This window comes from Daphnia magna, linkage group LG6 (genome assembly GCF_020631705.1).
Source record: "Daphnia magna isolate NIES linkage group LG6, ASM2063170v1.1, whole genome shotgun sequence".
Lineage (NCBI taxonomy): Eukaryota > Metazoa > Arthropoda > Branchiopoda > Diplostraca > Daphniidae > Daphnia > Daphnia magna.
In genome coordinates this window covers 7,311,365-7,326,458 of record NC_059187.1, presented here as the reverse complement: position 1 = coordinate 7,326,458, position 15,094 = coordinate 7,311,365, and the positions used below count along the sequence as shown (strand labels likewise).

The following is a 15,094-nucleotide window of genomic DNA, read 5'->3' as shown; positions in this document are numbered from 1 at the left end:
AACTGTTTAGCGGTGACGTCCAAGTTTTCAGCATGTCCCAGTTTTAACGGAACATACGGAGGGGCTCCTTCATGTAGAAAGTGATTTGGTGTCAACGGGTCGGGATCTTCTGGATCCATACTGAGGTGAGTTAGTGGCCGGGCGTTTAAGAGGGCTGCTACTTCTGCGATTACCGTTCTGAGGACTCGATTCGTAACCAGAGGATTTCCAACGCTGACTTTCATAGCCCGTTTGCAAGATTGCACGATCCACTTCCAAACTCCGCCAAAATTAGGTCCGTGAGGGGGAGAGAAATGCCACTCGATTTGTTGACACGCCAATTTTGATTGAAGTTCTTGGTGTTGTTGTAAAGTGCCGGTCCAGTTATAGAACCGCCTAGCTATGTAACCGGCTCGGTTATCGATCCGATTTTTCTTTGCCGTGTTTCAGCGCCACCGTTGGCCGTATTATGAACTATATCGATTTTCTATGGCGGGAATGAATGGGTTTTGCCTTTTAAAACATGCAAAAAAATATTACTGTAATGGGTTTTATCTTTTTAGGCAATGTTGTACATCGGTTCAATGACCCAACTAATAATAATAGGCGTTAAAGTTATTCATACCAAATACAATAATAATAGGCGGTAAAGTTATTCATACCAAATACAATAATAATAGGCGGTAAAGTTATTCATACCAAATACAATAGAATACAATAGCTTCCACTATTCATTCTTATCTTCTAGCACCTTGTTCCATTCCAGTCCTTCTACCAACTCTAATTTCTTTTTCCTTCTAGTATGACAACAGTTCTTCTAGTTCATCAAACCACTTCCTCTGTGAATGGTCCCCACCAATGAAGATACACTAGTATCTCACCATTCATAGCCATAGACTATATTACACATATATTAAAATCTTTTTAAGTTAGTCATAGCAGCGGTTCGAACACGGGACTCTAGATCTATAGCGAACAGCATTACCACTCTGCTGTGTGCCCTTATATTCTAAGACCGTCAAAGTTTGAGGGATGAAAGAACCGACGATAGGTGGCACTAAGATCGGGTGCTTGGTTATAGAACCATTCAGTTATAGAACCGCGCACAGGCCGGTTCTATAACTGGACCGGCACTGTACCAATTCCATTAGAGCCTGGTGAAGTTCTTGCTCTCCAGCGACGAGATTGGTTCCATTGTCACTGTAGACGACGTTCGGCGTTCGTTTCTTTCCACGTAAACTCACAAACCAGGTAAATAGGAATAGGAATTATTCGAGACTGAGACCCTCGGAGACTTCTAAGTGAACGGCTCTCGTTGTAAGGCACGTAAACAAACACACTCAACGTTTTTCGTGTCTACACTCTCTTCCATCGACTCGTACTGTTAGAGGGCCGAAGTAATCGACTCCTGTATATGTGAAAGGTGGAAGATAGGGAGTGAGCCGATGTACTGGTAATGATGCCATGAGTGGTTGAATAGGCTTCGATGACCTACGCTTGCAAGGCCAGCAAGTGTTGAAAACTGATTTGATGACTTTGCGTCCAGAGATAATCCAATAACGTATCCGTAACTCCGTCAGTAATCTTTCCAATTTGATGTGAAGATTCCGCGTGTGATGCTCCCATACAATCCGTTGCGTCACAAGTTGATTGGCTGGAAGCAGGATGAGATGCTTTGTGGAATAATCGACTGGAGCCTGTAGTATACGTCCGCCTACATGGAGCTGTCCTACTTTGTCCAGAAAAGGACTGAAAATTCGTAGACTTGAGTTCAGAGGCAACTCCCAGTTCTTCTTCAAGGTGTAGATTTCTTCGGTGAATGTCAATGCTTGAGTGCGTTTAATGCAGATTGTAAAAGCCGCTGACATTTCTTCGGTCGTCAACTCTCCAACGGTGGGCTTGCAAGGGCCCATCTTCGCTCTGGCATTTGTCGCGAACCTCCTGCACCAAGCGACAACTCTCTGGATCTTCAGAAGACTGGAATATTTTCTCCCGCAGTCATTTATCGGGAGATTTTCGTCCTCGGTTTTGACGGCGAAGACTCGAGTCACGTTAACGTCATTCTCTTCCAACTCTGCAATCTCTTTCCGAGTATCCCACTCCGATGGATCGAGTTTCAGGAACGATGGACCTTCGTGGTATTTCACCAACTCGTCGACGTTCTTCGGGTCGTAAGTCGTGAAGTCCACGGGATTGTTATCTCCAGAAACGTGACGCCATTGTGTTCGATTCGTGTTTCGGAGGATCTTGCCAATACGATTGTCCACGAAGGTTTCAAATCGACAAGTGCGGGAATGGATCCAGCGTAATACAGTTTGAGAATCTGTGTGGAAGGTGACTTCTCGTAGGTCAATCTCGAGCTCCCGACCGATTACTAGAGCGATGTTTAAGCCTTCTACAGCAGACGGAAACTCCAATCTTGGTATCGTGAGGCCTTTTACTGGTGTTACGTGGGTTTTAGCCATGATGAACGATACGGTGATCGACTGTTCCTCGAAGACGAAGCGGAAATACGCAACAGCTCCAAATCCTTTTGTGCTTACATCCGTGAATACATGCAGGTGCTGCTGCATCCAACGTCCACGTTGATGTCGAAAACATCTTGGCACCGTCAGCAACTCCAGGTTCTCCAGATGCTCGTACCAGTAGTGGAAACGTTGGTCTAATTCTTCGGGGATAGGGTCGTCCCAGCCGATCCTTTTCTCGTACGTCCATATGTCTTGCAGGAGAGACTTCATCAAGAAAGCAACAGGAGCGACGAGTCCCAACGGGTCGTAGACACTGGATATAATACTAAGGAAGTTCCTTTTGGTGAGAACGTCATGGCTGGGCTGCCTTCGTATCTTGAATGTTAGTATATCCGTTTCCCCGTTCCACATTACTCCAAGTGTTCGCTCGATGGGTAACTTTTCCAAATCAAGGTCCCGTGTTGATGAGGGCAGACCGAACTCACGTGATATCACCTTCCTTGATGAGGACGTCTACTTTGTTAGGTTGAAACCACCAAGTTGTAACAGTTTCTTCATTTGGCGGGCCCATTTTACTGTCCCGTCTTCGGAATCGAAGGAGTCGAGGTAGTTGTCAACGTACAAGTTTCTTCGGACGCTATCTGCTGCCTCTGGATACTGGTCACGATGATCGTCGGCAGTCCAGTTGAGGGCGAAGATACAGGCCATTGGGGAAGATACTGATCCAAAGACGTGGACTGTCATTTGGTACGTTAACGGTGCTTGATTACTGCCAGGCGTCCGGCAGACAAAACGGTAGGCCGCCTGATCTTCTACTGGGACCTTCACCTGGTGAAACATCTTCTCGATGTCCGTGCCGACCGGTACTAGGTTCCTACGGAAGCGTAGTAGAACACCGAGCAGGCTAACGAGAAGATGGGGTCCGCGTAACATGTTCTGGTTGATGGACGTTCCTCCACACTCGGTGGCTGCACGTTTTACTTGATTCCTCCCACAACTCTTCGGTCGTGAGGAATCTGGCGCGATCGAGGTCGATGTACTCCTTTACAACTGCATCATACTTCCAGGCGACGTCTTCATCTCGATGAAATCGCCTCTCCAGAGAGTAAAGTCTATTCAATGCAGTTGCCCGGTTGTCCGGAAGGTTTACGTTGTCGGTTTTCCACATTAGGCCGACTTGATACCGATTACCAACATTTTTTACTGTTGACTCTGGATACGTACTGGACTGAGGATACGTTTTCCACGTAGATCGTCTTCGGAGAGAACAGGCTGTTGCATGTCTACGTCTTTCGCTTCCAGCTGCCAGAATTTCTTGACTAACTCGTTGAGGTCCTCGGGACGTTCCTCTGATACTATATGGATGTTGAATGGACGTCCATCTTGTGGCGGGCCCGATTGAACACCCAGGCTTCAACCAAACGTTGTTTTGAAAGCGATAGGCCCATTTGTTCCAGCCGGTGGCTTGACGGAATCCATGTGGTCGTGGGCTTCTGCTACGTCGAGTCCAATCAATACACCAACGTCTTCGGGTTGTACGTTCGGGACATCAAGACCACGTAGGTGTGTCCAGGACTCCATTTGACGAGGGTTGATTGGGGGATTCGGCGTCACCTTCAAATTGTCAATGGCGTAGGCGTGTTTGACTTCAAACCAGCTTGTTCCGTCGACTGACGAGAGGGAGAAGTTCACAACCGATGCTTACACGGTCGACGTAGCTCCATCATACGAGGCAACGTTGATGCGTTTAGGCTGTCCAACTAATCCCAACTTCTTTACTACGTCACTCCTAATCAGCGTGGTGTCGCTTCCGGTATCCAGTAATCCGAAAGTGTCAACCCATCTTGCACCGACGCTAATACGAACGGGCACGATCTTTAAACGTACACGTCGCTTTACCGTTTCCCTTTGGGTTAGTGTCCCAAGGAATGCAGTTGATGTAGATGCTGATGGAGGCGGTGGATCCATTTGTTTTCTCAGTGGGATGAATTCGGATCCGTGAAGCAGGGGATGGTGTCTTGATCCAGCACATCTACCAATGGTACATTTGATGTCTCTGGAACACTCACTGCGTTCGTGCTTGCCGTTGAGGCATAGTAAACATCTTCCGGACTTAAATATGACTTCAGCCCGTTTCGTGGGCGTGAAAGACCTAAACACGTTACAGCTGGCCAAGTTGTGAGCTCTGCCGTTGCAAGCGAGGCACCTCCACTGGTCAGTCTTTTCGGCTACTTTCTACTCCGTCTTCTGTCGTCTTACCATGGGAGCGGCTAACGAAGGTGATGATACCGTTACTTTAGAGCCTTCTTCTGTTGAAACGTGTGAGAAGCGTTCGGTCTCTTCACTAGCTTCTTCTCATCGAACCATACGGATTTGGACGTCGACGTAGGCAGAGACTCAAATAGGTTTTTACCATGTTGTTTACTCATGAATTTTACTGTTACCCAGTCGTTCAGGTCTAGAACGTTCAACTATGCGCCTGCCTTTTTTCTCTTCTCGTTCCACTCCTCCTTCAGGTATGTCGTCAGCTTCGCTTCTATGGCCATCAGGGTAGTACGGCTGTAAAGTTCATGCGCATATCTCGATTGTGAAAGGGTCACCACTGCTCCGTGCTACCGGTTGGCGAAGGCCTTGAGGCTCGCAGCATCCTGGCTTTTCAAAGGTGGAGTCTGCAGCAAATCGTCGACATAGGTCTGGTCCATGACTTCGATGCGGCCGTAGACTACGTTGAGACGATCCCACACCACGGAGTACATGGTTCCATCAGCAAGGCACTCGCCGATCTCGTTCCGTACTTCTTTCGACAGCAGCTCTTCCAACATGAACAGGAGGGCAGGAGAACCGTTGTATTCGTTTTCGTATAAGGCTCGAAATTTGGCCTCAAACCGAGCGTGATTCTTCGGATTTCCATCCAACGGCTGGATCGGGAAGTTCGGGGTACGTGGACGACTACAGCAACCACCATGAGAAGGGTTTGAGCTGCCATTAGCAGGCTGGTGCTCAGGGGACGTGTCCGAAGACGTGTCGTCCCCAATGGAAGGGCCGCAGGCTGGATGCATGGTAGGCAGTGGTCTTGAAGCCTGCTCTCGTGAAGAGGTGTCGGCGTCAAGCAGAGCTCTACGATGTAGTACCGTGGCTTCGAGTGACTTCAAGGTAAACCGAGCGGAAACTTCTTGTCTAGCTGATAAAGTCCGTGGTCGGCTAGGTATGCGTGCTCCTTGGTCGATGACTTGCTCCTGAATCGTTCTCAGGTGCACCTTGCTGACGCCAATCTCCGTTCGAAGGCCCTCGATTTGTGCGTTTAAGTCTAACTTAAACGTTTCAATCTTCTGATCCATGTCGTGCAACGTCTTACGTGAGTCTTTAACCAACTGAGTGTTGGCGGCGAATTCAGTGGACGTGACATGGGATCTGTCTATGAGTTTGCCTAGTTGCTCACCCATACCCTTTAAAGCCTTACTCAACGTTTCCGTAAATAACGTTGCGTTGGCTTACATCTGGATCTTTGCTTGTTCTAACTTTACTTCCAGCCCCAGCATTTGCTTTTGGATGTACAGGTCTAGCTGGCTGGTTTGTCTGGGAAGATCGGTTGGCACCGACCGAGTAGACCTCTTCTGCGATAACATTGTGCTAATCGTGACGACTGAAGCCGACGTCCTACACATATGTCACTTACAATCCTGCCTGAGGGCAGCACTGTAAGGGACATATATCTAAATCTTAAACATTTGACTTGTAAAACGACTCCAGAGCCTAACTTTGTACCTTGTCCGCAACCGGAGATTTCACTGGATTCTGTTGTGGCTAGACGGTATCCGGGCAATTCAGCTGTAGCGTCTAGACTTAAGTATTTTGCCGCGCCTTGGCCTTCGGTAACTAGCGATCACTGGGTCTTACAAGTGGTCCGCGAGGGTCCTTCTATCGATTTCATTTCTGAACCGATTCAAAAGCTTTTACCACCACAGATCGCAATGTCATTCGAAATGTTAGCTTTCTGTGACGCGGAAGTGCACGAATTATTATCGAAGCGCGCAATATCGGAGGTTATGGATGGGTCATCCGGCACCGTTTGCTCCTTCTTTTGCGTTAAGAAAAAGCAAGCGGGTCAATTCAGGCCAATAGTTAATTTAAAACCACTAAATCGATTCATTAAATACCAGCATTTCGAAATGGAGAATCTTGAGACCGTACGCTTTTTAGTTAGAAAAGACGATTGGTTAGCTAAAGTCGACCTCAAAGATGCCTATTTTACCGTCGCGGTTAATCAGGCACACTACAAGTTCTTACGTTTTCGTTGGAGGGAGCGTACGTATGAGTTTAATTGCATGGCGTTCGGCCTAGCTCCTGCCCCTAGGGTTTTTGCTAAGATCTTGAAAGTTGTCATGGCCGTTCTGCGAAGGTGTGGCATTCGTTTGGTTATTTATCTAGATGGCATTCTAGTACTAAACGAGTCTAGACAAGGTCTCTTAAAGAATTTAAGTACAGTTACCGGCCTTTTCCAGTCACTAGGGTTTCTAGTCAACTGGAAAAAATCGGTAGTCATACCAACTCAAGTATTGGAGTATTTAGGCCTAGTCGTAAACTCAATCGACATCTCCTTTTCACTCCCAGGGTCGAAATCGGCAGCCGTTAAAAAAATGTGAGAGTCTGCCTTGGCCGACGGGGAAGTTTCCCTTCGTACCCTAGCCTCGATACAGGGAAATTTCTCATGGGTGATTCTGGCTATTCCATTTGCGCAATCTCATTACCGCAGTCTCCAGCGTTTTTTTATTTCCCGCGCAGAGCTGACCAATTTCAATTTGGATGTTAACGTGCTTTTGTCCACCAACGCCCGCTTAGATCACCGTTGGTGGGTAAATAATATCGAAAAAACGAACGGGAAGATTTTCTTTCCTCGTGACCCGGACATGGAAATCTTTTCCAACGCATCGCTGACTGGCTGGGGGGCGGTATGCGACGGCGTCACGACGAGAGGCCATGGACACAAAAAATCGAGCTAGAGCTTTTAGGGGCTCTTTTTGCAGTCCTGGCTTTCTCGGCAGACACGAACGACATTGCTATTCGCCTTTATTTAGACAATTCAACATTCTTGTCTGTATAGCCAAAACTCTTTCGAAGTGGTGCGAGAACCGACGTATTGCGCTGAAGCCGTCCACCTCATGATTGAGCTGAGCACGATCGCTGATCGTGAGTCTAGGGTGAAAGCGGACGCCAGAGATTGGCGCTTGAATCTGCCCACTTTTCGTCATATCGCAGAAATTTGGGAAGTTAATATTGATTTGTTCACTGCGTCATAGCATGCCCAATTATCAAGATTAATTTCTTGGAAACCCCAACCTGGGGCTTTCGCTACCAACGCTTTCTCTGTTTGTTGGCGGAGTAAAAAAGGTTACGCTTGTCCCCCTTTTTCCCTCATCTTCAGATGCATTGAAAAAATTGGGCGAGAGAAAGCGTCCATCGTACTAATTGGTCCCATCTGGCCAGGTCAACCGTGGTTCGCAGTTCTGCTAGTACGCTTGCGACGTCCCGCGCCTCTCGAGTCCGTCGTCGTCAGGCATTCACTGAAGACCTTCTGTTGTGTACTACCAATCACTTGTCAAGTGAAGGTAAATTTATTACAAAAATTGTTCACGTGGGAACAGAAACGAAGTAATGCTTCATGTGGGAGCAAACAAGTTACATCTAATGTAAACAGTAACTTCTCTACGATTAATGAGGTGGCATCTATCATCGAAAATTTTCACAAATCAAACATTTTTGAAAGAGTTCTCGACATCAACGGACCAAGGAAATTAACATCATGTGCTGTCTTAACTGAAACAAGTGGTCTTTGTCATCCCTGTAAGAGATTACAAAATGACATAGCAACATCTGAGAGATTCAAAGCAGAGAAAGAAGGACAGAATATTCGCAACAATTTGATGAAAAGAAGAAAACTCTATAATCTTAAGAAAAAAGTACTCCGTAGTGAATTCAAAAATAAGGTAGTACACTATTTAACAATGGTTAACTAATTTTGATCAATAACTGAAGCCTACTTTTATGTTACACAGAAACAGGGTGTCGTTCGTGCTTTTTTTTTGCAAAAGCAGCTCTTTCTGCCAAAGACAAGTACAAAAAAGGAATGCGGTATGAGTATACCTTCCTGATCGAAACTACGTTGCTCTTCATGAGAAGTTATTCAACGTACAAGTTTCTACGAGAAAGCAAAATGCTTCCACTTTCGAGCGCCACAACACAACGAAAATTACTTAGTTCTTCTAAATGTTCTTTTGGATTCAAGGCACTTGCCCTTGAGGCAATATTTGAGAAGTTGAAAGGTGTCAAAGACTTCAAAAGATGGATAACCCTAATGCTAGACGAAATGACGTGTACAAAAGAACTGGAATTTTGTACTAGAACATTGAAGTGGAAATGGATAGTTGATTTTGGGGGTGACTTGCACATTCAAGAACCAGATGGAATGTGCGACCATGTTTTAGTTTTTTCTGCACAAGTTTTTAAAGGCACTCCTGATGCCTGGATTCAACCATTTGCTTGGTTTGGGACCAAAGGAGCTGCTTCCGGTCGTGTTTTATTGGGGATTGTTATCAAAGCGATCACAAAATTGTATGAAAAAGGAGCCTTTGTTAAAGCTGTGGTTTGTGACGGCTGTGCCCCCAAAAAATCCATGATGACACTTTTTGAAGTTTCTGGACAACAATCTGGTTCAAGTTACGTTACACACCCCATTGACCCGAATCAGAAAATATATTTTGTTACTGATGTTTCTCACCTGCTGAAATCAACCAGAAACAATATCTACAAACACAAAATCGTACAGGTATATTTCCGTGATAAATATTTCACTAAACTAATAACTGACATCCTCATTTTGTATTATTAGTTCGGTGGTGAATTGGTCAAATGGAAAACCTATGAAACCTTATATAATTATCGGAAAGTCAAACAAATAACTGTTCGTTTTAAATTAACGGAAGCGCACCTATTCCCGAATAATTTCCAAAAGATGAACGTCCTTTTAGCAGCTCAGTTTTTCTCAAAAACTAATGCAATTGCACTGAAAATTTTACAGGAAATACCCGTTAGAAATAAAGACGAGAAGAATATTACAACTCAGTTTGCAGGTTTTTTAATAGTTCATGCGTTCTATGTTTATTTTCTGTTTGATAAACATATATATTTTCTCACAGATTCCCAGTCCATGGAAAGATTGACCAATTCAATGAACGATGTTTTCGATGTCCTCAATGGCAGACACCCTAAAGTGGCGATTACGGTTCAAAACTGGCATGACTTAAAAGTAGGAGCTGATGGAAATGAGGGAAATAAACGCATTGTTGGCTGTGTTAATGGAAACTGAAAAAGTTTTTGAAAAAGACCCAACAAAGAAAATGTTCTGTTTGTAAAACAACGATCCATGGATGGAGACTTTCTATAGGAAGTGCGATGGTATTGATTGAAGAAAAATTTTATGCCGGTTTTTCATATATTCTAACGGGAAAATGGAACCAAGATCCACTCAAAGTAGGTTGATAACTTATTTAATTATAAACATGATTAAGACGATGTTGTTTTTACAGAGAATGTTTGGGATTATTCGATCCGTGAACCCTCATCCATCAGCATCTTCCTGGTTGCAGATAATAAGATATGTTACACTTCAATCCCGGTTAAATACTGCACGAAAAAATGTAAACATCGAAGAGGATGAAGGTGTTAATTGCCTCGTGTCTCTGGGAAAATGTCTTAAACAGCAAGCCAAAGCTTCTGATATTGCAGTCACAACGATAAAAGAATGCCTGAAAGAAGAGTTGAGTATTCGTTTTGTTGGTGATATCATACACCCTAAAGCAAAATCGGATTATCTTGACGATGTTGCTATGTATGAATTGTGTGGATATTTGGTCCATGCTCGTGTTAGTCGTACAAATGACCAAGATTGTAAAAAGTCGATTGTTGTAGATGAATTCATTTTGCTAGATGATTTTTCAGGGGCGGACCTCACAAAAATGAGATCAAAAGGCTTTTTGACGTTTGTTACTATCCCTATGTTTAAAACCATTCGGGAAATTGATGGTGTTAACAAATGGCATTTTAATAACCCAGAACATTTCTACGTTCTCGATACATTCCAACATTGCATTACAAAAATTTGTGGTTTGAATTTAATACCAATATTCTGTGACCAACATCGAGAACCTTTGATTCCTTACATGGTAATGGAATATACAAAGATCCGTCATCACTTTGAAGCGAAAAGACTGAACAATATCCTCTTGTCCAAATAAAAAGCAAAAGTAAAAGCTAAATTCAAGGAAGGAAAGCTCGCTTAATGTATTACATGTCTAAATGTTTTGTGATCGATGTTGACACCATAATAAAATCGGTTGGTTGCTTTTCAATTCAATTATTGTTATAAAATATGTATTTTTATATCCTTAACGTACATAACAACCCAATTGAGATAGCAAACTAAACCTATAAAGAATAAGTACTAAGCATTAAAGTAGGTGTGCCCCAAAATGCCCCAAAACGTATAAATGTTTTTAGCAATTTCAAATGGGCAGTAAGGATGGCGCATTACGCATAGTGTTGTTACACACACACCGGGTGGCAGGATTTTTCTTCGCAAAATCAAGACGACGAAAAAAGCTTATGGGAGCCTTTAACGTTGAGACGGGTAACCATAGTAAATGACTCTGTCCAAAGGGTCGATTCCATTTTCCGCAGCTTTTTTCCGTGAATTTTTTTGTTTTATTTTTTTAAAAATCGTAACGTGGACGTGGACGAGAGTAGCTTTCGTTCGGCCATGCTTTTGGTCCATGCTTTTGGCAGTCCATAATGTTTGCATAATTATTTAATTACATAATTATTTTCATGCACTTATTTGGATTTTTTAACCCTTTTTTTCGTCATTTGAACCCATGCTGAAATGGTCCGAAAACGCGAAGTGTTCAGATCCTTTTGGCACCTGTAAATATATTATCAAATTTTTTCTCAATTTTAGCACTTCTTTTTTTAATGAGCAAAAACCTCAGATGAATGTTTTTTACGACAGCGTCGACAGATGAACGGCTCCATCTTCCTGCAACGTTATCCAATCCCTGAAGCCAATACAGCAGTTTCGCATCCGGTGAAAGATTCTTTAAGTGCTGTAGAGTCAAACTGGTGCTGTATTGAGATGAAGTATGATTTTTGGTATAGTTTTTCCTTTGACTTTCTCGTTGGTAATGGCAAAACGTAATTTAATAGTGGGGTATGTGATGTAAATTTTTCCAAAAGTAGAAGTCGACCTCAAATTGTTAATTTTAGAGAAGTTTGGGAATGATGTTGGAAAACTGGGGTGACAACACTTCCCGGAACTACAGTTTGAGTCGTGGGTGACAGTATGGGGTTAATGCTAAAAACACGTATTTTGATGATTTTCGGAATGATTTCTAATGTAATGATATCTCCAGTTTCAGCGATACTTATTAGCAATGTTATAATTATAAGTAATGTTTTTTCAAGATCAAAGGAAAAGGACACAGGGTGTTAGGATCCTGCCACTAATCAGATGTAGATTTCCATTATTAACCTGCTAGCATTAAATTTTTTATCCAATACTTTTTCTTTTTCCTGTAATCATCATTTGAACAGTGCTACCACTGACATGGAAATTTAGACATGTTCACAGAATGTTTATGGAAATGTGAAAAACATGGATAAAATGGGGAACTTCCAGCCAATTAGGAAAACTATGGAAATTATGTTTTTAATATTTAAAAAAGTCATAAAACTGACAACTCCTAAGTCTCCCAACCTGAATCTCTGTATTCTGATTCTCGGAATTACACGCCCTTTAGTCAGTAGATAAGCTAGTCAATAGAATATGTTTCTCTTGTCTTGTGGTTAACTCATCATAAAAAAAATACAATAAAAAGTGAAAAATTTACCCTACCACTGACTCTAACATGGTTCTACCAGATATAAGGAGATGTGACACGGAATAAGGAAAGCCGCCATGACACATTTTGGCACAGCATCTAACGAAAATATTCTCCAAGTGTTCTGTCGAATAAGGTTTTTTGTTATTCGAACGTAGCAAGGATACGAATCAAATTTCAGTTATTCGAAAGATCACGAATACGAGTAAAAATAGAGATTTATTCGAATTTTCGAATAAAATCACGAATAACGAATACGAATAAAATTTCGAATGAATTTCGAATAAAAGATCGGAAAATTCGCTTTTTTAAAATTCAGCAATACTGAAGTTGTTTTTACGAGAATGGGTAAACGTTAAACGTGAGAAAAGCAAATTTATTTCTTTCTTTCTTGGCTTCATATTCATATCACATAAAATTGGAATGGTAATTTTTTATTGGTAAACTGGAGATACGTTTGACTGTGTTTTGAACAGGGTGGACAAAGGAAAGTTATTGTTATCAAACAAAAATGAACATGCAATTTTGACTCGATTAAATGATTAGATCCTCACATTAGTATTCTACTAATGGAATTGCAAGTGGCAAATCTTTTGGCGTAATTGCAAAACTTGATTTCTTTTAAAGATCATTCAGATTCCCTTGTAAACTTTTAAAATAAGCAGCTTTTCGAATAAATCGTTAGTGAGGCGGTTTCTTCGAATTGTCAATAAAAGAGGCCCGCAATGAAAAGTCGACTGGCCCGCTGGATGGAAGACCGGTATTGTAACGGAGAAAAATTTCCTTTAGACGGGGATATTTGTTGAGAAAGAGCAGAGATTTGTCATGGTCCACTAAGTACAAATCGAGTTTATTCATCACTAAAGATACTCTCGATGGAATGTCAAGGGGATCATTATCGGCTCCTCGATTAATTCCAGTATCCATGTCGTTCAGATCCTCTAATTTAGATTGCAATAACTTCCGAACTTTTCTCTCTAATTCTTTTTTTTCTTTAGGTATCCAGTTTAGCTTAACGCGTGGATGAACGGATGCTGCAATCATAAAGCTTTCTCTTTCAAAGAGAGGGTTAAATCTAAGAAATTTTTTGAATGAACTTATGATAACACGAAAGGATATAATATTTGCCATTTTAATATCTTCTATCAATATGGGTGGGAAGCCCTCGGCGAATATTGACTCCGTAACCAATCGTGGCAAGGTTCTTTACTCCTAGCATCGCTTCTTTGATTTTTTGGATGCAGGGTATTACACATCCTACATATGAGTTAACCTCTGACTACAAGACATCCAAATATTTGGCCAGTAGGCTCATAATCGCAACATACTCATTAAGTAGGACACGGTCCGCTTCATCCAAGAGTTCCAGTTTCAACTTCTTCATTGCAGAATTGAGTTTATCTTCAGGTTGGTCCATGACGCACTTGACAGAATCAAATTCAGAACTCCAGCGCGTAGCACAAGGGGTCTTCAGTTGACATCCTAAATAGAAACATTTAAAACTTTACAATAAATTAAAAAAAAATTCAAAAAAAAATATCATACATACCAATGGTATCACATATGATTTCCGATGCTCGGACGCTTCGGTTGCTGAGATTCCATAACCTCTGTAGTTTTCCAAAAACCTTCTCATGAACCAACTTAAAAGAGGAGGCACGTCCGGATTCGACTTTTTTGAAATCGGTTGTTGCAATCAAGTTCAAACAATGAGAGCAACAAGGAAAGTCTTTGCAAAGAGTTCTTCTGTTGAAGTCGAATTCTATGCCACGTTCGTCGGTGTCTTTAGTGATTGATGTCTGAAGAATTCCTGATACGGAAACCTCGTCACCAATTTAGCCCTCGTCCAATTTAATGCCCAAGTCGATATACAGTCATACGTGGAAATTTCTTTAGCAGGCAAATGGGTCTATATCCTTCTATTTCTTTTTGATGGAGGGGATAGTTTGGTGCCTACCGTACCCCTTTATGCTATTCCTATTTCTCTTTCTTTGCAACCCGCGAAAAAGGTGCAACATTTTAAGTAGGAAAATTGACTGAAACGTAGAGGAAGAGAAGAATGGAAAGAAAACGAGGGTATGGTGGGCACCATAGTATCCCTTCCGTCCAAACAAAATGAAAGGATATAGACCCACTTGCCTGCTAAAGAAACTTGCACCCATGACTGTAGATCATTTCCAGTTCATTTTCCGTGTCGTTGCTCTCAGAAACCGGGTCTGGTTCTTCCTGGATTTCATCTGAATGAAAGAAATTGTTGAATGAATCAATCTGGAAAGCTAACATAAAAGAAAATGTATAATACCAAGAGAGGATGACTTTGTCTTGGATTATCTCTTTGCTTTCTTTGCGGGATTCCCTTTCTGTTGGACAGCTGCCATAGCTTTGTCGGCGGAAAGTGGTTCTCTTTTAGATATTAAAGATTCTTTTTGAGAGACCCGACGCGCATTTTCCCTTTCTTGGAAATCGTGTTGCGATGATTGAACAGTTTTCTTAATGTTTGTTCCATTATCCGTAACAATGCAGCAAACCTTTTCTCTAATCTTGAATTTCTTCATCACTTCTTCGATGTGACTAGAAACGACATCAAACGTATGACTTCCTAGTTTGGAAATAGGAAAAAAATTTAAATTTTTTATACTTTAAGATTTATAATCGCCGAAATACTAACCGGTTATGCGGTTACAACTTAGAGCAACTGAACGTCTAGATAAATCTTTT

General features: G+C 42.2%; 1 protein-coding gene and 1 pseudogene across 1 annotated transcript; both read right to left on the bottom strand.

The window, feature by feature from the left end:
• Positions 1 to 1,319: 1,319 nt before the first annotated feature.
• On the bottom strand, positions 1,320 to 2,444 carry LOC123473940. The gene has a single exon (XM_045175583.1). It carries the CDS (start codon positions 2,442 to 2,444, stop codon positions 1,320 to 1,322), a length of 1,125 nt encoding a protein of 374 aa, XP_045031518.1.
• Positions 2,445 to 13,523: 11,079 nt separating this feature from the next.
• LOC116924586 lies at positions 13,524 to 15,094 on the bottom strand (annotated as a pseudogene).